Source organism: Littorina saxatilis, linkage group LG16, assembly GCF_037325665.1.
Source record: "Littorina saxatilis isolate snail1 linkage group LG16, US_GU_Lsax_2.0, whole genome shotgun sequence".
Lineage (NCBI taxonomy): Eukaryota > Metazoa > Mollusca > Gastropoda > Littorinimorpha > Littorinidae > Littorina > Littorina saxatilis.
This window is the reverse complement of record NC_090260.1, coordinates 19900094-19922870: the sequence shown is the minus strand read 5'-3', so window position 1 is coordinate 19922870 and position 22777 is coordinate 19900094. Positions and strand designations below refer to the sequence as shown.

The 22777-nt window shown below is 45.5% G+C and overlaps 2 protein-coding genes across 6 annotated transcripts in view; both read right to left on the bottom strand.

Annotated features, from left to right (window-relative positions):
* LOC138951510 (lysM and putative peptidoglycan-binding domain-containing protein 1-like) overlaps positions 1 to 22777 on the bottom strand; it is a 333283-nt gene that overhangs the window by 204431 nt on the left and 106075 nt on the right. The window lies entirely within an intron of this gene.
* LOC138951467 (hepatoma-derived growth factor-related protein 2-like) overlaps positions 1 to 22777 on the bottom strand; it is a 55766-nt gene that overhangs the window by 10145 nt on the left and 22844 nt on the right. For 2 of the 5 annotated variants that reach the window (XM_070323067.1, XM_070323065.1), the window contains exons 11-19: positions 15672 to 15816; positions 14485 to 14946; positions 11250 to 11614; positions 10533 to 10615; positions 9976 to 10046; positions 8308 to 8409; positions 6939 to 7049; positions 4849 to 4939; positions 1124 to 2049 (exon numbers count right to left, since the gene is read on the bottom strand). In XM_070323067.1, coding sequence (XP_070179168.1) covers positions 1124 to 2049; positions 4849 to 4939; positions 6939 to 7049; positions 8308 to 8409; positions 9976 to 10046; positions 10533 to 10615; positions 11250 to 11614; positions 14485 to 14946; positions 15672 to 15816 — 2356 coding nt within the window. The remainder of the gene's footprint in view (positions 1 to 1123; positions 2050 to 4848; positions 4940 to 6938; positions 7050 to 8307; positions 8410 to 9975; positions 10047 to 10532; positions 10616 to 11249; positions 11615 to 14484; positions 14947 to 15671; positions 15817 to 22777) is intronic. The other 3 variants (XM_070323066.1, XM_070323068.1, XM_070323069.1) reach the window with 3 other exon arrangements.

Below are 22777 nucleotides of genomic sequence, written 5' to 3'. Positions count from 1 at the left end.
AAACTCATCTTCCTTACTTTCCCTGCACAATGGGCATAACAACATATCCGCATCGTATCTCTTATATCGATTAACGTGCACAAATAGCTCTGTTATTCCACCTCGGAATCTTGCCATAATAAGAGAGAGAGAGAGAGAGAGAGAGAGAGAGAGAGAGAGAGAGAGAGAGAGAGAGAGAGAGAGAGAGAGAGAGCTTTCTGAACAAGAAAGAAGCAACTGAAAAGAAATAAGAAAATCATCGATCGATCAAGATTCTTTAAAGTCAGCTTGGTCACAAGAATCTGTTTTCCTTACATTTCAGTTTCGATGTGCTGGGACGACACCAAATTGACTAAATGCCTTAGTTACCGATTTAACCGGGAACTATTCCGTTAAACGATTTATTCCTGACATATTTTCTCAGGCTTAACTGACCATGTATTCAGTATGTATTTGTATTTGATTAAAACACACAAAAATAACGACGGTTAGTTCGTGAAAAGAGACTGACTTGAATCATGTTTGCATAACTACAGCGATGCAGCGAATATTGCCTAAGAAAATTTGATTTAATTTTAAACTATACCATTTTCTGCGGTGTTTTTATGGTCATTAAAAAAAGAATGTTCACAAACAAACATATTTTTTCATCCAGTTACTTTTTGCAGCACTGTCAGCCGGACAGAACAGACAGTATGTTAATATAAACGTGATATAAACACAGCCGACAGCAGCCGTGAAACGCGAGTTTCCTTGTGCGGCAGGGTGTGGCTCTTTTCCCGCGCTGGGCTGGCCGGTCTCAGTTTCGCACCGCAACGCAAAGAAGGATGACGCGTCTCTGTATACTCTATAGTCTCTGGCTATATTACCTTAACCACACCTTTTTTTTTTTTGGCCTTATAAGTGTTACACTTGTTGTGCTCTTCTGTAAGCATGTTGTTGGATTATCATGTCTGTGTTTATGATTAAAATGTTGTTTAAAGCAACACAACACACACACACACCACAACACGCACATACACCACAACACGCACATACACACAGACATACTCACAAGCAAAATATAACCAAGCACATTTTCAGAGCAACACACACACAGACACACACACCTTTCATTTCTTAGAGAGAAAAAAACATTACTTACTTCAAGCATCTCTTCCTCTTCTTCCCCTGGCAATCTTGACGACCTTGACCTGTCCATCTCCTCGGCCAAGGCACCAAGGTCAGCAGCCATGGCAGTTCCAAGAAAAGACCCAGTTCCCGCAGCGCTCAAAAACGTCTGCGCCTCTTGCACCAAAGAATCGAACCCTCGGGCGGGAGACGAAGGTTTGCAGCTGACTGCGTCCAATTCTTTGTCATCAGTTTCCATTTGGGACGCTGACTCTAAACCAGGATTGTCATCGTCCCCACTAGGAACAGGGCTGGAAGGGTCCATGTTGGAAGGGGGGGTGTCCAGGGTGTCTTCGGGCAGGTCTATCACAGGGGGGAGGGGGAGACTAAGGGGGTGCACGCGGGGAGCGGGGGCTGCCGGAACTTCCGGCACCGCTGACGACGAGTCGCCCCCTTCTCCGACCCCTGGGGTCTGATTGTCTGCGGAAAATGACGACGGGGGAGGGGGGAAGGGTTGCACACCAGCCGGCGACGAAGTAACACCAGGTCCCGCAACCGCTGGTGAAGCCTCCGCCGCTGGAAGGGAGGCCCACGTTTCGGGGTCGGGGAAATTGTCCATGTTTTCCTCCGAGAGGATAGAGTTCGTGGCAGGACTAGCGCCGATCGCTTTTGTAGCACTGTCGCTCTCAGTCAACAGGAGGAGGGAGGGGAGAGCAGGGGGTTGCGTTTCACCACTGTCGCCTAACACACCGGTCTTTTCTGACGGCGTTGCCTCTCCCTCTGTCTGTGACACTGTAGCGATGCTGTCTGTGGGTAGAGAGGGGGTGGTGGTGGTTGTGGTTGGAGTGATGGCGTTGGTGTTGTCTCCATTGGCAGCGCTGTCCACAGGAGGGGTGCTAGAGGTGGTGGTGGCTGTATCAAGAGCAGAGGATCCATCCGTCTGGTCTTTGCTGGCGTCATCTGTGAGTAAAGGGTTGCTAGGTTACACAAAATAACCAAGAGACGATGGTGGAACTTACTCTGTTGCGTCTGCTCAGGTTGTGAAAGAGCGAATACTCTTGCTTTTATTGAGTACCCCTTTCCCACATCAAATTTTAGGCCAGTCCGTAGTGAGGGGTGTGTCTGAAGTACCCGTGGAAAGCTTGCCTCAATAAAAGTAAGGGTATTCACTCTTTCACAACCCATACAAACCCCACACTTACTTCTTGAGTCTGCCTTATGGACCCCAAAGGGCGTTTATTTACTTTCTTTATTTCTTTATTTGGTGTTTAACGTCGTTTTCAACCACGAAGATTATATCGCGATGGGGGAAGGGGGGAGATGGGATAGAGCCACTTGTCAATTGTTTCTTGTTCACAAAAGCACTGATCAAAAAATTGCTCCAGGGGCTTGCAACGTAGTACAATGTATGACCTTACTGGGAGAATGCAAGTTTCCAGTACAAAGAACTTAACATTTCTTACATACTGCTTGACTAAAATCTTTACAAACATTGACTATATTCTATACAAGAAACACTTAACAAGGGAAAAGGAGAAACAGAATCCGTTAGTCGCCTCTTACGACATGCTGGGGAGCATCGGGTAAATTCTTTCTCGTCCCAACCAATATGGGACTCCCCCTAACCCGCGGGGGGCACCCGACAGTTACTGCCTGAGTTAGCCTAAAGGAACCGAAAGGGCGTTTATTTAGAGCACACAAAAACGATACAAAATGATATCTACATTAAGGCTGAATACAGTTTTATGTTCACCCATATGCATGGTATAGTGTGTAGCTATGAGGAAAGGAGAACACTGGATTTATACAGATAAAAGAGTCCAACGTTACCCTTTTTCCCCTGTCAACCATTGTTACACAGTCAGAAGAGTCCAACGTTACCCCTTTTCCCCTGTCAACCATTGTTACACAGTCAGAAGAGTCCAACGTTACCCCTTTTCCCCTGTCAACCATTGTTACACAGTCAGAAGAGTCCAACGTTACCCCTTTTCCCCTGTCAACCATTGTTACACAGTCAGAAGAGTCCAACGTTACCCCTTTTCCCCTGTCAACCATTGTTACACAGTCAGAAGAGTCTAACGTTACCCCTTTTTCCCTGTCAACCATTGTTACACAGTCAGAAGAGTCCAACGTTACCCCTTTTCCCCTGTCAACCATTGTTACACAGTCAGAAAAGTCCAGCGTTACCCCTTTTCCCCTGTCAACCATTGTTACAGAGTCAGAAGAGTCTAACGTTACCCCTTTTCCCCTGTCAACCATTGTTACACAGTCAGAAGAGTCCAACGTTACCCCTTTTTCCATGTCAACCATTGTTACAGAGTCAGAAGAGTCCAACGTTACCCCTTTTCCCCTGTCAACCATTGTTACACAGTCAGAAGAGTCCAACGTTACCCCTTTTCCCCTGTCAACCATTGTTACACAGTCAGAAGAGTCCAACGTTACCCCTTTTCCCCTGTCAACCATTGTTACACAGTCAGAAGAGTCCAACGTTACCCCTTTTCCCCTGTCAACCATTGTTACACAGTCAGAAGAGTCCAACGTTACCCCTTTTCCCCTGTCAACCATTGTTACACAGTCAGAAGAGTCCAACGTTACCCCTTTTCCCCTGTCAACCATTGTTAAACAGTCAGAAGAGTCCAACGTTACCCCTTTTCCCCTGTCAACCATTGTTACACAGTCAGAAGAGTCCAACGTTACCCCTTTTCCCCTGTCAACCATTGTTACAGTCAGAAGAGTCCAACGTTACCCCTTTTCCCCTGTCAACCATTGTTACACAGTCAGAAGAGTCCAACGTTACCCCTTTTCCCCTGTCAACCATTGTTACACAGTCAGAAGAGTCCAACGTTACCCCTTTTCCCCTGTCAACCATTGTTACACAGTCAGAAGAGTCCAACGTTACCCCTTTTCCCCTGTCAACCATTGTTACACAGTCAGAAGAATCCAACGTTACCCCTTTTCCCCTGTCAACCATTGTTACACAGTCAGAAGAGTCCAACGTTACCCCTTTTCCCCTGTCAACCATTGTTACACAGTCAGAAGAGTCCAACGTTACCCCTTTTCCCCTGTCAACCATTGTTACACAGTCAGAAGAGTCCAACGTTACCCCTTTTCCCCTGTCAACCATTGTTACACAGTCAGAAGAGTCCAACGTTACCACTTTTCCCCTGTCAACCATTGTTACAGAGTCAGCAGAGTCCAACGTTACCCCTTTTCCCCTGTCAACCATTGTTACACAGTCAGAAGAGTCCAACGTTACCCCTTTTCCCCTGTCAACCATTGTTACAGAGTCAGAAGGCGTACACTTTGTGGACAAAAAGGTGTCAACATTACCAAATGACAAGGACATGAACAAATCTGGAAGAGTAAGGATTTAATAAGCACTAAATCAGCAAGAACTGAACTGAACCTCACCTCACCTTATTTAACAAGGATAAAGATTTAAGCCTAGGTCTTTTCTTACGATCTGTTAAGAAGAGAAAGAGAGATACAAGAAACCCATCAAAAACATTTCTATGCTTCCATGAATTGTATCATCAAACCCCAAAGCACTGAGGGCCAGCACGCCTCAAAGCACTGAGGGCCAGCACGCCTCAAAGCACTGAGGGCCACCACGCCTCAAAGCACTGAGGGCCAGCACGCCTCAAAGCACCGAGGGCCAGCACGCCTCAAAGCACTGAGGGCCACCACGCCTCAAAGCACTGAGGGCCACCATGCCTCAAAGCACTGAGGGCCACCACCCCTCAAAGCACGCTCACTTACCTGTGACGGGAGCGTCACCGTGACCACTGATGCTGTTGTTCTCCTTGTTGGCCTCTGACTTGGTTCTCTCCTTCTTCTTCTGCTCCATTTTCTGTACAATCAAAGCAGGCATTTTTTACAGACAATTTCTCACACAGATCTGCCAACCCTTGCGAAGCCTCAAGTGTAACTGTTCAGAATTTTGGGGAATTTTCACCACAGCAAATGGTGTTGTAGCATGCGGGGATGTAGCTCAGTCGGTAGCGCGCTGGATTTGTATCCAGTTGGCCGCTGTCAGCGTGAGTTCGTCCCCACGTTCGGCGAGAGATTTATTTCTCAGAGTCAACTTTGTGTGCAGACTCTCCTCGGTGTCCGAACACCCCCCGTGTGTACACGCAAGCACAAGACCAAGAGCGCACGAAAAAGATCCTGTAATCCATGTCAGAGTTCGGTGGGTTACAGAAACACAAAAATACACAGCATGCTTCCTCCGAAAACGGCGTATGGCTGCCTAAATGGCGGGGTAAAAACGGTCATACACGTAAAAGCCGTGGGAGTTTCAGCCCATGAACGAACAAACAAACAAACAGGATCTTTTCCATGCACACTTGGTCTTGTGCTTGCGTGTACACACAAAGGGGGATACGCCACTAGCAGGTCTGCACATACATTGATCTGGGAAATTGGAAAAATCTACACCCAACAGAACAGTATAAAAATTCCACTTCGGTTTTCTTTCCTTGATTATTCTAATACTGTTCAGCAAAACTTTAATTACAAAGAATCAATAGAGTGTACTGCACGCTGTCTTGTAGACAAGATCAAGACTATGATTTCCATACATAACACCAACACTTAACAAGACGACATATTTCCCTCTATTTTGTATCCGTCAAATCATATGACATTAACAATTTTATTTCACATCATGAACAGATCTATGTTAAAGTACTGTACAAAGCAAAAGGAAAGGACAGGTGGCAGAATTTGTTTCCATCTCTTGTCTGTTGACATGGTTTTTGGCTCACGTAAGTGTAGCCTATGCGATCGTAACTTTGTCTGTCTGTGCGTGCGTGCGTGCGTCTGTGCGTGTGTATGTCTGTGGTAGAAACTCTAACATTTGAAGACGTCACATTACATTGACGTCACATTATGACGTAAGAGGGTTAGACGTCACGCGAAGGAAGTACTGACAGTCTCGGTCATTATTATTTTGAGCGCGCCGAGACTAGTTGGCAGTCGTGTCCTTGTAAGTAGGCTACATGCAGACAGACAGATCTAGATCTAGTGTCTCGCTTTCTTGCACAGTTTCACCTATGCTCTTTCTGTGTGTGTGTGTGTGTGTGTGTGTGTGTGTGTGTGTGTGTGTGTGTGTGTGTGTGTGTGTGTGTGTGTGTGTGTGTGTGTGTGTGTGTGTGTGTGTGTGTGTGTGTGTGTGTGTGTGTGTGTGTGTGTGTGTGTGTGTGTGTGTGTGTGTGTGTGTGTGTGTGTGTGTGTGTGTGTGTGTGTGTGTGTGTGTGTGTGTGTGTGTGTGTGTGTGTGTGTGTGTGTGTGTGTGTGTGTGTGTGTGTGTGTGTGTGTGTGTGTGTGTGTGTGTGTGTGTGTGTGTGTGTGTGTGTGTGTGTGTGTGTGTGTGTGTGTGTGTGTGTGTGTGTGTGTGTGTGTGTGTGTGTGTGTGTGTGTGTGTGTGTGTGTGTGTGTGTGTGTGTGTGTGTGTGTGTGTGTGTGTGTGTGTGTGTGTGTGTGTGTGTGTGTGTGTGTGTGTGTGTGTGTGTGTGTGTGTGTGTGTGTGTGTGTGTGTGTGTGTGTGTGTGTGTGTGTGTGTGTGTGTGTGTGTGTGTGTGTGTGTGTGTGTGTGTGTGTGTGTGTGTGTGTGTGTGTGTGTGTGTGTGTGTGTGTGTGTGTGTGTGTGTGTGTGTGTGTGTGTGTGTGTGTGTGTGTGTGTGTGTGTGTGTGTGTGTGTGTGTGTGTGTGTGTGTGTGTGTGTGTGTGACGGAGTGATTGAGTTTGTGTTACTGTTTGTCGATTTCTTACGTGAGCCTTGATGGCTTCGCCTCTTGTTTTTATTTGATCCAAATATGAAAAATATTTTGCAGACATTATCCACTGACCTGAATGACCTTGGCAGACTGACGGTCGCCGGTGATGAAGAAATCTTTCCAGCGATTGTAGATTGCCTCCGCCTTCTGTTTGATGCGATCACTGTCCTTGAACTTGCGACACTGATGGCAGACAAAAGATTGAATTACAGTGGAACCCAAAATGGTGCAATCTCGTGAATAGTCAATACTGAGCCAAACCATGCCAATTCAACAGTTCTTCTTCTTCTTCTTCGTTCATGGGCTTAGACTCCCACGTACACTCGTGTTTTTGCACGAGTGGAATTTTACGTGCATGACCCGTTTTTACCCCGCCATTTAGTCAGCCATACGCCGCTTTCGGAGGAAGCATGCTGGGTATTTTCGTGTTTCTATAACCCACCGAACTCTGACATGGATTACAGGATCTTTTCCGTGCGCACTTGGTCTTGTGCTTGCGTGTACACACGAAGGGGGATAAGCCACTAGCAGGTCTGCACATAAGTTGACCTGGGAGATCGGAAAAATCTCCACACTTAACCCACCAGGCGACAGCGGCCGGGATTCGAACCCTCGACCTTCCGATTAAGAGGCCGACGTCTTACCACCCCGCCACAGCGCCCGTCCCAATTCAACAGTTATGCCAGAGCTTTCAAAAATCAGAAGTCCTGTGACTTGAAATAAACTTGCGAAAAATCTGGATAAAATTGTGAGGATTGGCAGCTATGAATACACGTAGAACTAGGAAAATTGACATCTCGTTTGTTTTGAGAATGTGAACACAGTTGAACCTGACCATAAAGACCACCCAAAGGACCGATCAAAAGTGGTCGTTATCGACAAGTGATGGCTATGGAAAGGTGAATTATATAAAAGAAAAAACTAGTCTGGGATCCTTTGCAGTGGTCTTAGTGGGAAGGTGGTGGTTTTCAAGAGGGGGTCGTGAAAGCAGGTTTGACTGTACTTTTTGAGTAACACAGCATGTATGTTATTAGCAGCAGAGTACAGAACCAGGTTTTGTACTTGGAGTATTCTCAAACTAACTTGGCGTATTTTCAGAAAAAATGAGTGTACTCCACACAACATTTGAACATAAATGATTCAAAAAAGCTTTGCACGCGTTTGTTGCACTGTTAATTACCAATACATTCAAAACAAATGCTTTTTCAATGTTAAATGACAAAATCAAATTGATCAAATGCCGAGTTATAAAGTCATTTTTAATTATTCAAATAAACAGTATAAATGGACAGGAATGACAGTGATGCGCTTGTGAAGAAAAGTAGTCTCGGAATATTTCTCGTCGTATTTGTTTTCAACCAACCGTACTGATGCTATTTTAGACAGAGAGGTGTACAAAATACGGCAAAATGGTATGGATTCTCAGGTCTGCAGAACCCACGTGTTTGATGGTTTTCATGATCTCCGGGTTTTTGCGCAGCATGACGTAGTTCACAGGTAGCTCATCGAGGTCCTCCAACACGGCCGCACACTTGTCCACGTCCTGTCAACATAACAACGCACTCTCAGCATAACTCACATGCATTGCATTACAAACTGTAATACTCTAAATATTTGGTGTTTAACGTCGTTTTCAACCACGAAGGTTATATCGCGACGGGGAAAGGGGGGAGATGGGATAGAGCCACTTGTCAATTGTTTCTTGTTCACAAAAAGCACTAATCAAAAATTTGCTCCAGGGGCTTGCAACGAAGTACAATATATTACCTTACTGGGAGAATGCAAGTTTCCAGTACAAAGGACTTAACATTTCTTACATACTGCTTGACTAAAATCTTTACGAACATTGACTATATTCTATACAAGAAACACTTAACAAGGGTAAAAGGAGAAACAGAATCCGTTAGTCGCCTCTTACGACATGCTGGGGAGCATCGGGTAAATTCTTCCCCCTAACCCACGGGGGGGTGGTAAGCACAAGTTCATCGTTGTCTTGCTCTTATAACACTCTAGTTTCTATACGGGAAGGACACTGAAGAAATTTGACCTGTCATTCCATCCCATTAGATCTACTGCAACTTTTTCTGAAAGTGGAAGGTTACCCTCAAATCGTGATTCTTTTCATATTACCTTTGTCAATCAAAAGGATGCTTATGAGAAAAGGACTAAATGGGTAAATTCTTCTTTCAGAGAGAGAAAAAGAGAGAAATAGAGAAAGAGAGAAAGAGCTTCCTTCGTCACTGTCCAGTTCTACTATGAGAAAATCCACTGAAGAGGGGCAAGTCCTCTTTTGGATCAAAAACACAACTACATCTGCAGTAAAAAAAAACAGGGAAAATGAGGTCAAACTGCACACTTCTTTCTTTAAATAAGTTAAATTCTATCAACACTCCCAGGGATGTTGCTACAAATTCATACCTATAGGACAAATGTCCTAGCTCTTCAGCATCAATAGGACATTTGACCGCTTTCAGAAATTTCAATAGGACGTCAGAATTTTTTCATTTTCAAGAATGACACTCGCCGTGTTCTCCCCTGTTTTTGACCCTAATGTAGCCCAGGATGCCGTTGAATAACCAAACGTGTTCAGCTTTTGTTGAACTTTGGCAGGCTTTAGATTTATTTTTCGGTGGCATAACTCAGTGCGCTTCGTCAAAATGTCTCGAACTGAAAGCAAAAGCAGACGCAAGACTTAGTCAGTTGGAGTTGTCTCCCATACTCTTAAGTTTAATGCGCTGCAGACGGGTGTCACCCAAACGCAAGATCCGCACTGCACAACCTCAGTGCACCTGTACGCGAGAGTGCTTGGTCGCTTTTTGAAAATGTGTATCTTGAAAGCAACATTAACGAATATCGCGCTGTCCGAAGGAATTGAGTTCTTATCGGACAATGCCAGCGCTTAGTTCAAAACGATAGGACATCTGACCGCCATGCGGCTATGTGAATCGGACATTTGAGCCTCTAAATCGGTCTATGTCCGACACCTAACGACATCCCTGCACTCCAGTGTTTTAAACCAGATAATTTCTACCACACCCTACATGCAGCAGAATATTGACCTTAGGATAAAGTTCATAAACAGTGGCCATGCACACAAAAAACACCGTACCAGATTGTCTTTCCGCAGGGAATTCTTGATCTCGTCGTCCATCTGTATCAGTTTGTTTTCAGTCTGTTCAACTGCACGCACAAGTACAAACCATCATCATTACCACAATTAATGACTTCATCATTCAATACAGTGAACCTCCTTTTTAAGGCTCCCTCCTTTTTAAGATCATGTTTTCTCAGCTCTTCTGTTCACAACCTCTGTAAATTCACCCCCATTTTAAGACTCCCTCCTTTTGAAGACCTGATTTTCTCAGCTCTTCTGTTCACAACCTCTGTAAATTCACCCCCATTTTAAGACTCCCTCCTTTTGAAGACATGATTTTCTCTGACTTTTTAAGGGGGATTCCACTGTACTTCAATCAACCGGTCACTCTCCCGGAACTATTAATCAACCAACCAACAAAGCAAGCATTCACAGTCTTTCTCAATCCAACAGTCAAAGAATCAATCAATCAATCAAACAGCAAGAATCAATCAATTGAATGTACACTTACGCACGCGCACATGCACTCACACCAACACACATACACACACTCAGAGTATGTCTGTACTTACAATGAATCTTTTGAATTTTCTCTCTCTTCTTCTGTTCGTACTTTTCCCTCTTCTTTCTCTCCTTCTCAGCCTCCTTCTCCTGTCTGTAAACAAAGTTCAAACACACACAAAATACAGTAATAATAAATAATAAATAGTTTTTTTATAGCGCGAATCCAAGCAATTGGCTCCAGACGCTTTAAAATTTCATTCTAAAACAAACGAGCACAAATTTTACGAGTTCACAAAGCATACACATTACTGAGATACCATACAACAACAACAGCAACAAAAACACAAAGCAAACTAGGGCTTAAATGACAAAAGATAGTTGCACTTACAGACACACCAGAATCTTAGATTCTAAACCTGTCACATACCTTTACAATTAGACGTTCGGCCCTTGAAGCAAATCACTGTTCTTTATTAACGATGCTCTACTCTATTATCAAAGTACAGAAAAGCAGTCTGTCTGGGAAAAGCAATAATGAAAACACTACCCCCCCCCCCCCCCCCCCCCCTTCTCTCTCTTTGTGATTGAAAACAAGAGGCAAATGATCTGTCAGGGTCACATCTGAAAGCAATCACACACAACAAAATTGGAAAATGTATTTCAGATTTATTTATTTTTTTTTTTTACACTTGGTTTAGCTTGAATCCACTATTAAAACATGGTCCCTCTCTTTCACCATAGCAAAATGACGTTAACTTGACTTAACTCTCTTGTATCATACTCACAGTTTGCGTTCTTTCTCTTCTTTACGTTTTCTCTCCTCTTCTTTGTCCCTCTTCTTTTCCCCGTCTTTCTTCTCTCCGTCTTTCTTCTCTCCGTCTTTCTTCTCTCCGTCTTTCTTCTCTCCGTCCTTCTTCTCCCCGTCTTTCTTCTCTCTTTCCTTCTTCCTCTCCGTTGTTGGGGGACTGGACTTTTCTTCAGATTTATTGCCCGTAATCTCCTGCGATTCTGGCTCCATTTCCGCCTCTGCTGATTTTGTTTCTTTGGCATCTTCCGTCTTCAGCACCTGCTCTTTTGGAGAAGATTGAGAGCTGTCGTCAGGCTTGGTGTCGGCCTTGTCCTCGAGTTTCTGCAAGACAACAACCAGAGTCTGTGTTTTCTTACTGCCTCGTGTTCAAACTGTCTCTTCACCCCTGTAGCAGCCCTGCAGGAGAATGCAGACGAGAAAAGTCCACGACAGCTGAACCTCAGAGAAAAAAATGATAAAACTTGAGCCCTACTTCTGAGAGAAAATAACGACTGCACAGAAGTGCTCGGGACACAAAACACAGATGTCCTTAGGATCTTTTTCTTCAGCAAATTTGTAACAATGTTTAGAAGTTTAACTTGCATCATCTTTCACGACCATGAACAAAAGTTCAGTTGCTCTGCAGAACAGAGGGCAATAGTTTTGGCAATTTGAAGTAATTGTACATGTTTCATCAGCTGTTCACGCTAAACATCAAACAACATCCCTGCAAGATAACGGTGACTGAAGAGTACTGTTATTGATGCTTGTAAAAAAACGCAAGGTTCACATTTTTGTCAAAGGAAAAGTTACAAGAAATAGATACCAGACACGTTTTTGAAAGTCAGAGGAGTTTTATTTTTGATGATGGTATTTTTTTCTCCATTTTTCATTTCCAGAAATTTGAATTGAAGCGACACGCCAAGGCAAAGAAGTCTTGTGCAAGTTACAAAAACACAATTCTAGCCTGGGTGGGTTCCTTGAAAATACGATCCAAAACAGCATCAAAGATGCAATTTGGTTGGGCTGTCTCAAAGCTAGGACACAATTTCGTCTCGTTTTTCGATGAATGTGTCTAAAAACGAAAGCTGAGGTTCAGCTGCGTAGAATGACGGAGGCCTGTAGAGATCTTTCACTTGTCCACGACACAAGACAAAGAGAAACACACTCACCAACACTAAATACATGCTCACTGACAAGACAAAGAGGAAACACACTCCACACATGCTCAGTGACAAGAGAAAGAGGAAACACACTCACCAACACCAAACACATGCTCACTGACAAGACAAAGAGAAACACACTCACCAACACTAAATACATGCTCACTGACAAGACAAAGAGAAACACACTCACCAACACCAAACACATGCTCACTGACAAGACAAAGAGAAACACACTCACCAACACCAAACACATGCTCACTGACAAGACAAAGAGAAACACACTCACCAACACCAAACACATGCTCACTGACAAGACAAAGAGAAACACACTCACCAACACTAAATACATGCTCACTGACAAGACAAAGAGGAAACACACTCCACACATGCTCAGTGACAAGAGAAAGAGGAAACACACTCACCAACACCAAACACATGCTCACTGACAAGACAAAGAGAAACACACTCACCAACACCAAACACATGCTCAGTGACAAGAGAAAGAGGAAACACACTCACCAACACCAAACACATGCTCACTGACAAGACAAAGAGAAACACACTCACCAACACCAAATACATGCTCACTGACAAGACAAAGAGAAACACACTCACCAACACCAAATACATGCTCACTGACAAGACAAAGAGAAACACACTCACAAACACCAAATACATGCTCACTGACAAGACAAAGAGGAAACACACTCACCAACACCAAACACATGCTCACTGACAAGACAAAGAGAAACACACTCACCAACACCAAACACATGCTCACTGACAAGACAAAGAGAAACACACTCACCAACACCAAATACATGCTCACTGACAAGACAAAGAGGAAACACACTCACCAACACCAAACACATGCTCACTGACAAGACAAAGAGAAACACACTCACCAACACCAAACACATGCTCACTGACAAGACAAAGAGAAACACACTCACCAACACCAAACACATGCTCACTGACAAGACAAAGAGAAACACTCACAAACACATGCTCGCTCAGTCACACCTACGTCACAACCACATTCCTATGTACACCATCATGCACACAGCCACAGAGCTGTCAAGGCTTTTACAGGGGATAAGCCCAACAAAAAGGTTGTTTTTGAGAATAATGGGAAAAAATAAGGCTCAATACTTTTTGTTTGTTGTTGATTAAAGTTTTTAAAATTCATTTATAGTCCAGGGCGGGGATGTAGCTCAGTCGGTAGCGCGCTGGATTTGTATCCAGTTGGCCGCTGTCAGCGTGAGTTCGAACCCAACGTTCGGCGAGGGATTTATTTCCCAGTCAACTTTGTGCCGACTCTCCTCGGTGTCCGAACATCCCCGTGTGCACGCATGTGCACGACAAAAAACCCAAGTTCACAGCGAAAGTCTCAGGGCTTGAAAACATGAATACACACATGCAGGGGGGAAAGAAAAAAAAATGGGTAGCGCCGTATACTGTGTGGCAGCTCGCTTTCCCCAGGGAGAAAGCAGCCCGCATTTTCATGAGGATAACCTCACAGGACTATATGAATCTTATCCCCTATCCTTTATCCCTTAGCATGCTATGTTGAAAGCGTAACAGTTGGCAGTTCTGTTTGTTCGTTCATTTGTACAAATCCTAATGGGACGACTAAATTCGGGAAACGAAACATGTAAGCAAGACCACAAAACTAAACAAGACCAGACCTGTTTACCACAAAAACTTGACAAGAGTAATGGTCAAGTAAAAAATAGTAATCTGATGACCAAAATAGTAACCCAGTGGTTACAAACGCTAACATTAGCAACACAAAACTAATTTGAATACATCTGAAAATCGTGATCAGGATTCAAATAGAGTATTTTTTCCCAAAAATCCTTAAAAAAAAAGTAATAAATTACTCCAAAATAGGAAGGGTAAACAGGTCTGCAAGACACACGAACAAGCACGACAAGACATTCCCCAAACACCAGACCGACAACTTTCCAAGCACCATAAGCAAACCAATCCGGCAAAACAAAACACTCCGAGGTTGTAAAGGTGGAAAGGGAGGGGGGTTGGAGACAGACAATGAGATCAACTTACTTTGTGGTCCAGATCCTCTACTTTCACCTCTTTGCTCTTTTTCCTCTCTTTCTCCTCGCTCTTTCCGCTCTCTGTCCTGTCTTTCTCTTCTTTTTTCTCCTCCTCGTCGTCTTCACTGGCGATTCTGCTCGACGCCGCACTCTTCCGCTTGGCTTTGACATCCTCTTTCCCCTTCCTTGCGTCTTTCCCTGAACGCTTTCGTTTGTCGTCCTCCTCCGACGATTCATTGTCGCTGGATAAAATTTTCCGTCTTTTCTTGTGTTGTTCCTGCTCTTTGGGCCTACTGTCTTTCTTTTCGGCAGGTTTGGGTTTTTCTTTCTTAGGTTCTTTGGGCGTCTTTTCGGGTTTGGTGTCGGCCTCTTTCTTGGAGTCTTTCTGTTTCTTGGTTTTCTCGGCTGGTTCTTCGTCGTCTTTCTTGCCTTTTTCGCCGCTGTCTCGTTTCTTCTTTGCGCTGCCACCCTCCTGTGAAAAAGGCAATAGCGTCAGTACCATGGAACCCTCTCCCTCTGTACCTCCCCCCCCCCCCCCAACACTTTCCCCTTGTTATGGTCTCAGTGGTTCAGATGTTCTGCTAATAAACACTGTAAATTTACCTCCATTTTAAAACTCAGTTTTTGTTTTAATTCGGAAAAGATTACTTCCACTGTACATCTTAATGTTTGAAAGAGGTTAACTTGAGCTTTTTCAAGCATTGATTCCACACACTGCTGTATGCCAGGTAGTGTGAACTTAGGCACACAAGTCATAGCACACTTTTTCTGCCTCCTCGAGAGTGATCAGTTCTTTTATCCATGATACATGACATAAAATAACAGTGATGTTGTTGAAGACTTTGATTAAACAAAATATGGCATGTGAAAAAACCTGGGTTATTTTGCCAAAAATGCAGGTGGAGAATATCACCTCAACACGTACACATGGGTAGTACGCCACTGTTGCTGATAGCTTTGTGCTGGATGGAAGGAAGCGACCCAAATGTCCGAGCAATAAAATGACAGAAACAAAAATGAAACTTATTTTCCGTATTTACACCAAAAATTTCCCAGCGATGAAATCACAAAACAAAAATGAAAAATTATTTTCCGAATTTACACAAAAATGTTCAGTTAGCGCACACAATGAAACAAGCAGAGTCAACATCCACACACAGTGCTACTTCGGCGTTCCAGTGCTACATATCAACTCACCACAAAGTCGTCAAATTTCTTCTTCTTGCGGTTACGTTTGGACGAATGATCATCATCATCGCTGTCCTCCTCTCCCTTTTCCTCTCGCTCTTTCATCAGCTCCTCCCTGGCTTTCTGCACCCGTTCCATCTCTTCCTTGTCTCGTCTGCAAAGGTACAAAACAATTCAGTCCACCCCTTTCTCTCTTTGCTTTGTTACATTTACGTAGTCAAGTTTTCACCCAATGTTTTAACATAGGTTGGGAATCAAGACCAGGGCGGTGGTGTGGTGTGGTGTGGTGAGGTGAGGTGTGGTGTGGTGTGGTGATGTGAGGTGTGGTGTGGTGAGGTGTGGTGTGGTGAGGTGTGGTGAGGTGAGGTGAGGTGAGGTGTGGTGTGGTGTGGTGAGGTGTGGTGTGGTGTGGTGAGGTGTGGTGTGGTGAGGTGTGGTGAGGTGTGGTGTGGTGTGGTGAGGTGTGGTGTGGTGATGTGATGTGTGGTGAGGTGTGGTGTGGTGAGGTGTGGTGTGGTATGGTGAGGTGTGGTGAGGTGTGGTGAGGTGTGGTGATGTGTGGTGAGGTGAGGTGTGGTGTGGTGAAGTGTGGTGTGGTGAGGTGTGGTGTGGTGAGGTGTGGTGAGGTGAGGTGTGGTGAAGTGTGGTATGGTGAGGTGTGATGAGGTGTGGTATGGTGAGGTGTGGTATGGTGAGGTGTGGTGAGATGAGGTGTGGTATGGTGAGGTGTGGTGAGGTGAGGTGTGATGAGGTGAGGTGTGGTGAGATGGTGAGGTGAGGTGTGGTGAGGTGTGGTGAGGTGTGGTGGTGAGGTGAGATGAGGTGTGGTGAGGTGTGGTGAGGTATGGTGAGGTGAGGTGTGGTGATGTGTGGTATGGTGAGGTGTGGTGAGGTGAGGTGTGGTGAGGTGTGGTGAGGTGATGTGTGGTGAGGTGATGTGTGGTGAGGTGTGGTGAGGTGTGGTGTGGTGAGGTGTGGTGTGATGTGGTGTGGTGATGTATGGTGTGGTGAGGTGTGGTGAGATGAAGTGTGGTGTGGTGTGGTGTGGTGAGGTAAGGTGTGGTGAGATGAAGTGTGGTGAGGTGTGGTGTGGTGAGGTGTGGTGAGGTGATGTGTGGTGTGGTGAGGTGTGGTGAGATGTGGTGAGGTGATGTGTGGTGTGGTGAGGTGAGGTGATGTGTGGTGATGTGATGTGTGGTGAGGTGTGGTGAGGTGATGTGATGTGTGGTGAGGTGAGGTGATGTGTGGTGATGTGAGTAAGGGTCAAGGTTAGGCCGCCGACAGGCACGGTCCGCCTCAGCTCTGCTATATTTTCGTCTGTTTTCTTGCTTCTTGTGGCGTTTGTGACCCTATTTGACTGTCACGTTGTGTATGAAGTGTTTGTCAACATGTTCAGTCTACCTATCCAAGTGACTTTCCACCTCAAGGTACTGTTTCTCATTTTCTTCTGGTCACGGCTGCAATGGCTCAGCAATTTTGGTCAGCCGCCATGTCAACAAGCCTCGTCGGGCCCATGCACCGCACGTGCCGCCGCCGCCGCGCTCACCGCCAATGCTCGGTGCATTTACACCCGTGTTGAGTTGCTTCGCCTGGGTTCATCGGTGCGTGCGGACTTGGAGCTTTCGGTGATCTCTCGCTTGAAACAACTGAGCATTGGTCGTAGTCTGCCACGTCGCCGCTCGTGCCGTGGTGGTGCCAGAAGGCGTATCAAGGTCATTGCCTCCAGTCCACTGCCATTGTCTACCGTCGACTCTGTTCCACCCTTCTGCGACTTTGCTATCTCACCCCCATCACCACCCTCCGGCGTTAACACTGGCAATCTCATCCACGTCACCACCACGCATAATAGAGACAATCTTCGCTCCCCCCACCTCTCGCTCGCTGTCTTCAACGCTCAAGCTCTTGGTACCAGGAGTGATAAGCGCTCGGCCATCAACTTTTTCATCGATGACCACCACGTTGACGTCTTTGCCGTGTGTGAGACCTGGTTTCAGCCCGTCGGCGACGAAGCTAAGTGCCGGGACGTGGCTCCCCCCGGTTACCGCACCCTCTCCTTCCCCCGCTCGACACGTGGGGGTGGGCTCGCCTTTATCGTGTCAGAGCACCTCATGCAGTTTGCCACCACCAGGACTGACTTCCCCTTTCAGCATCAGTCCTTCGAACTTGCTCAACTCACACTCACCCTCCCCCATCACACCTTCCACCTCCTGTGTCTGTACCGCCCACCTCCCAGCCCTAAGAATCGCCTCAAAGACTCTATGTTCTTCGACGAATTTGGTGAACTTGCAGCCTACTGTAACAATCTCAATGGCGTCTACGTCATCACCGGCGACTACAACTTTTACTACGACCAACCCACTCATCCTTCTACTGCCAAGATCGTCGATGTGCTTGACACTTTTGGTTTGATCCAGGCTGTCCGCGGTCCTACACACACACGTGGACACACGCTCGATTGGTTTGTCCATCGCGCTGATCAGCAAGTGCTAGACACTATCACGATCGATCAAACTCTTCCTTCCGATCATTACTGTGTCTTAGCTCAGCTCCACCTCACTCGTCCTCCTCCTCGCCAAGTCTTCGTCCAAGCTAGGAACTTAAATGCCGTAGACTTGAGTGTGTTTGAGTCTGACCTTAAGTCACGACTAGCCGTGTCTCCTCCTTCGTCCGCTGACGAACTTGATAAACTGTTGTTAGCTCTTCTTGATCAGCATGCTCCTGCTTCCAGCCGCCGCGTCTCTCACCGTCCTCCGTCGCCTTGGTACTCGTCCGTTGCGCCTCAGTTGCAAGATGCCAAGCGTGAGAGACGTAGAGCAAAGAGACAATGGTTGAAGTCCGGCCTGACTGTTCATAAGCAGATTTGTCAAGTTGCCAACAAAGCAGTCACTAGCATCGTTCACGCAGCCAAGACTGCATTTTACAATGTCAAAATACTCGCATGCTCTTCTTCAAAACAGTTGTACGACATCACTAACACTCTTCTTGGTAAATCTGACTCGTCTCCACTTCCCTCTGAGATTCCTTCTTCTCGTCTTCCTCAGGCTTTCTCCGACTTCTTTGACAGCAAGATTTCCACACTCCGCCAGTCTCTTGACGCTCTCCCCCCCACCCAGTCCCCCATCCCTGACCCCTCCTATTCTGGCCCTGCCTTCTCCTCATTTCAGCCTGTTACCGAAAGCACAGTCAGAAAAACTATCATGCACGCCGGCATCAAAACATGCGAACTTGACCCCCTTCCCGCCTCTATCCTCACTCACTGTCTAGATACTCTCCTCCCGCATTTCACCTCCGTCATCAACGCCTCTCTCTCATCTGGGTCCTTTCCTGCCATTTTCAAATCCGCTATCCTCCGACCTCTTCTCAAGAAACCTTCCTTGGATCCTGAAAATCTGAAGAACTACAGACCAGTGTCTAATCTCTCATTTCTCTCCTAAATAACAGAAAAAATCGTACTCTCCCAGCTTTTGGACCATCTTGAAGCCAACCACCTTCTCTACTGCAATCAATCTGCATATCGCTCTGGACACTCGACGGAAACCGCTCTACTGAAAATTAGCAACGACATACTGACTGCACTCGACAACAACGACGTCTGCCTTCTCTCTCTGCTGGACCTGAGCGCGGCATTTGACACTATTGATCATGCCGTGCTCTTGTCCCGCCTTCAAAACTCTTTTGGCATTTCTCAGTCTGTCCTTTCTTGGTTTCAGTCCTATCTCACCGATCGCTACCAGTCTGTCTCTGTGAACGGCCTATCTTCCTCTGCTTCTCCTCTACAGTACGGTGTGCCCCAGGGCTCCGTCCTGGGGCCTATTTTGTTCGTCCTTTACACCCAACCCATCCCTTCAATTGCCGCTCACCACTTTCTCTCTCACCACAGCTTCTCCGACGACAACCAACTCTATCTCTCTGGACCTATCTCTGACCTCCCTCGCCTCATTGCCTCCACCCAGTCTTGTATCACCGACCTCAAGGCGTGGATGGACCTGAATAAGCTGAAGCTTAATGAGGAGAAAACCGAAATGATTCTTGTCTCTCCTAAAAAACATCTCAATCATCCTTCTCTTCCCTCGTCTGTCGATCTCAATGGTTCTTCTATTGCTCTTTCTCCTGCTGTCCGCAACCTAGGTGTCACTCTTGACCAGTCCCTGTCCTTCCATCAGCATGTTGCCAATGTCTGTCGCACTTGCTTCTTTGAAATCCGCCGCATCTCCTCCATCCGTCATCTCCTCACTGAGGATGCCACTAAAACTCTGCTCTGCGCCTTTGTCCTATCCCGACTCGATTATTGCAATTCCATTCTATCTGGCTCTCCCAACTACATCATCGAAAAGCTTCAGCGTGTTCAGAATCATGCCGCCCGCCTCATCTTTCGTTCTTCCAAGCATGACCACATCACCCCTCTTCTTCAAACCCTACACTGGCTGCCTGTTCAACAGAGGATTCAGTTCAAGATCTCCACACTCTGCTTCAGAAACTTTGATCTATCGTCCCCTAGCTATCTTTCTGACCTTCTTGATGTCTACTCCCCCTCTCGCTCCCTAAGATCCTCCGCAGACACCCACCTTTTTAGGATACCATCAGCACGCACCAAAACATATGGCCAGCGCACCTTCTCCTACCAGGCCCCATCCATCTGGAACCAACTCCCGCATTCACTCAGGCACTCCACATCTATGCAATCATTCAAAACCTCACTCAAAACACACCTCTTCCCTCACTAGTCCGTTAATGACCACACATCACCCTCTCCTGCTGGTCCTTGATCTGTCTCTTTCTTTCTCCTTCTTCTTCCCTTTCCAGCTCTATTCTTCTTCTCTCAACAAACTTTATGTATCCAATACTTTATTTATTTATTTACGACTGTTTTTCCGTCTAGAATGCATGTGCCTGTAGTTGGTATGAGTGAGTGCGTCGCGTTCTCGCTGTGCGCCTGTCTGTGAGTGTATGAGTCCTTGTCGATTTGTGTTTCGTATAATGTTCACTATGTATTTTATATTTTGTAAGCGCCTAGGGCTATATTTAGATTAGGCGCACAAATGTTCATAATAATAATAATAATAATGTGATGTGTGGTGTGGTGAGGTGATGTGTGGTGAGGTGATGTGTGGTGTGGTGAGGTGAGGTGATGTGTGGTGAGGTGATGTGTGATGAGGTGTGGTGTGGTGATGTGTGGTGAGGTGAGGTGATGTGTGGTGATGTGATGTGTGGTGTGGTGTGGTGAGGTGATGTGTGGTGTGGTGAGGTGTGGTGATGTGATGTGTGGTGATGTGATGTGTGGTGATGTGTGGTGAGGTGTGGTGTGGTGAGGTATGGTGTGGTGATGTGTGGTGATGTGATGTGTGGTGTGGTGAGGTGTGGTGATGTGATGTGTGGTGTGGTGAGGTGTGGTGATGTGTGGTGATGTGATGTGTGGTGATGTGATGTGTGGTGAGGTGTGGTGATGTGTGGTGTGGTGATGTGTGGTGCGATGTGGTGTGGTGTGATGTGGTGAGGTGTGATGTGGTGTGGTGCGGTGTGATGTGGTGAGGTGGTGTGGTGAGGTGATGTGGTGTGGTGTGGTGAGGTGTGTGTATGTGTGTGAGTGTGTGTGTGTGCATTCATGTGTGTGTGTGTGTGTAAAGCTATTCCCAGAAAACTACTGGGCAGATCATCATGAAACTTTACACACAGGTCTTGGATGATGTCATATTTGGCTTCTAGCGAAAATTAAAATCTACCACGCCCTCATTTTCAATCTCACCAAATTCTGAATCCTAAAATATATGGACATGTTATATGTTAACTCTAAAATTGTGCTCACAATTAAAGAAAATAGGTTAGTTAGGTACTACATTCGCATGCTTCGCAAAGACCAGCATGAATCGTCTTAGTGTTTTCTCTGCCTGCAGGGGTTTTGTTCAACCTAAGGTTTTACTATTCTTGGTGAAACAAACATGTAGTTCATTCAGTGAGTTCCACAGATTGACTAAACGAAATAATTTCACTTCAGGCGACTTGGTTTGTTTTCAGTTTGACTGATGTTATTGTGCTTTGCAGATTTTTTTTCTCTCCTTTGACTGATAATAATGTGCTTTGCTAAATTGTTGCTGTGGCTGTAGCGGTGTGTTATATGTGAGTGCACATGACCCTGCATGCATGAATCGAAAATTTTAAAAGTAAATTTTCATTTGATTAATATACTTACCCGAATCACATAAAGCATTGATGTGGTCTGAGATGCTAAGGTCTGAAAAGGCTACCCTTGTTAACCAATTTTAAAGGGAAGCAACCCCACCACAAAAAAGGTTTAGGTAGCCATGGTAATGAGCACAACCCAGGGGAGTTACCTCCCATTGGTGTGTACTACGTCACTACCGCTCCTCAACACGTGGTCAATATCATACGGCTTTTAAGAAAATTAAACAAGAAGGGCAAAGCCCATACGACTCACATGCTTGACCTTTACATGACCTTGACCTTCAGCTAAACCTAGCAATGACATCATACACTAAGAACTGCTTTACACATGTTTCCTATCAAAATACATGTGACCTTGACCCAAGGTCAAGGTCATCCAAGGTCATGCAACACAAAGCTGTTAATTCAAGACATAGGAAGTACATTGGTGCTTATTGGCTCTTTCTACCATGAGATATGGTCACTTTTAGTGGTTCACTACCTTATTTTGGTCACATTTCATAAAGGTCAAAGTGACCTTGACCTTGATCATATGTGACCAAATGTGTCTCATGATGAAAGCATAACATGTGCCCCACATAATTATTAAGTTTGAAACAGTTATCTTCCATAGTTCAGGGTCAAGGTCACTTCAAAATATGTATACAATCCAACTTTGAAGAGCTCCTGTGACCTTGACCTTGAAGCAAGGTAAACCAAACTGGTATCAAAAGATGGGGCTTACTTTGCCCTATATATCATATATAGGTGAGGTATTAAATCTCAAAAACTTCAGAGAAAATGGGAAAAATGTGAAAAATAGCTGTTTTTTAGACAACATTTCTGGCCCCTGCGACCTTGACCTTGAAGCAAGGTCAAGATGCTATGTATGTTTTTGGGGCCTTGTCATCATACACCATCTTGCCAAATTTGGTACTGATAGACTAAATAGTGTC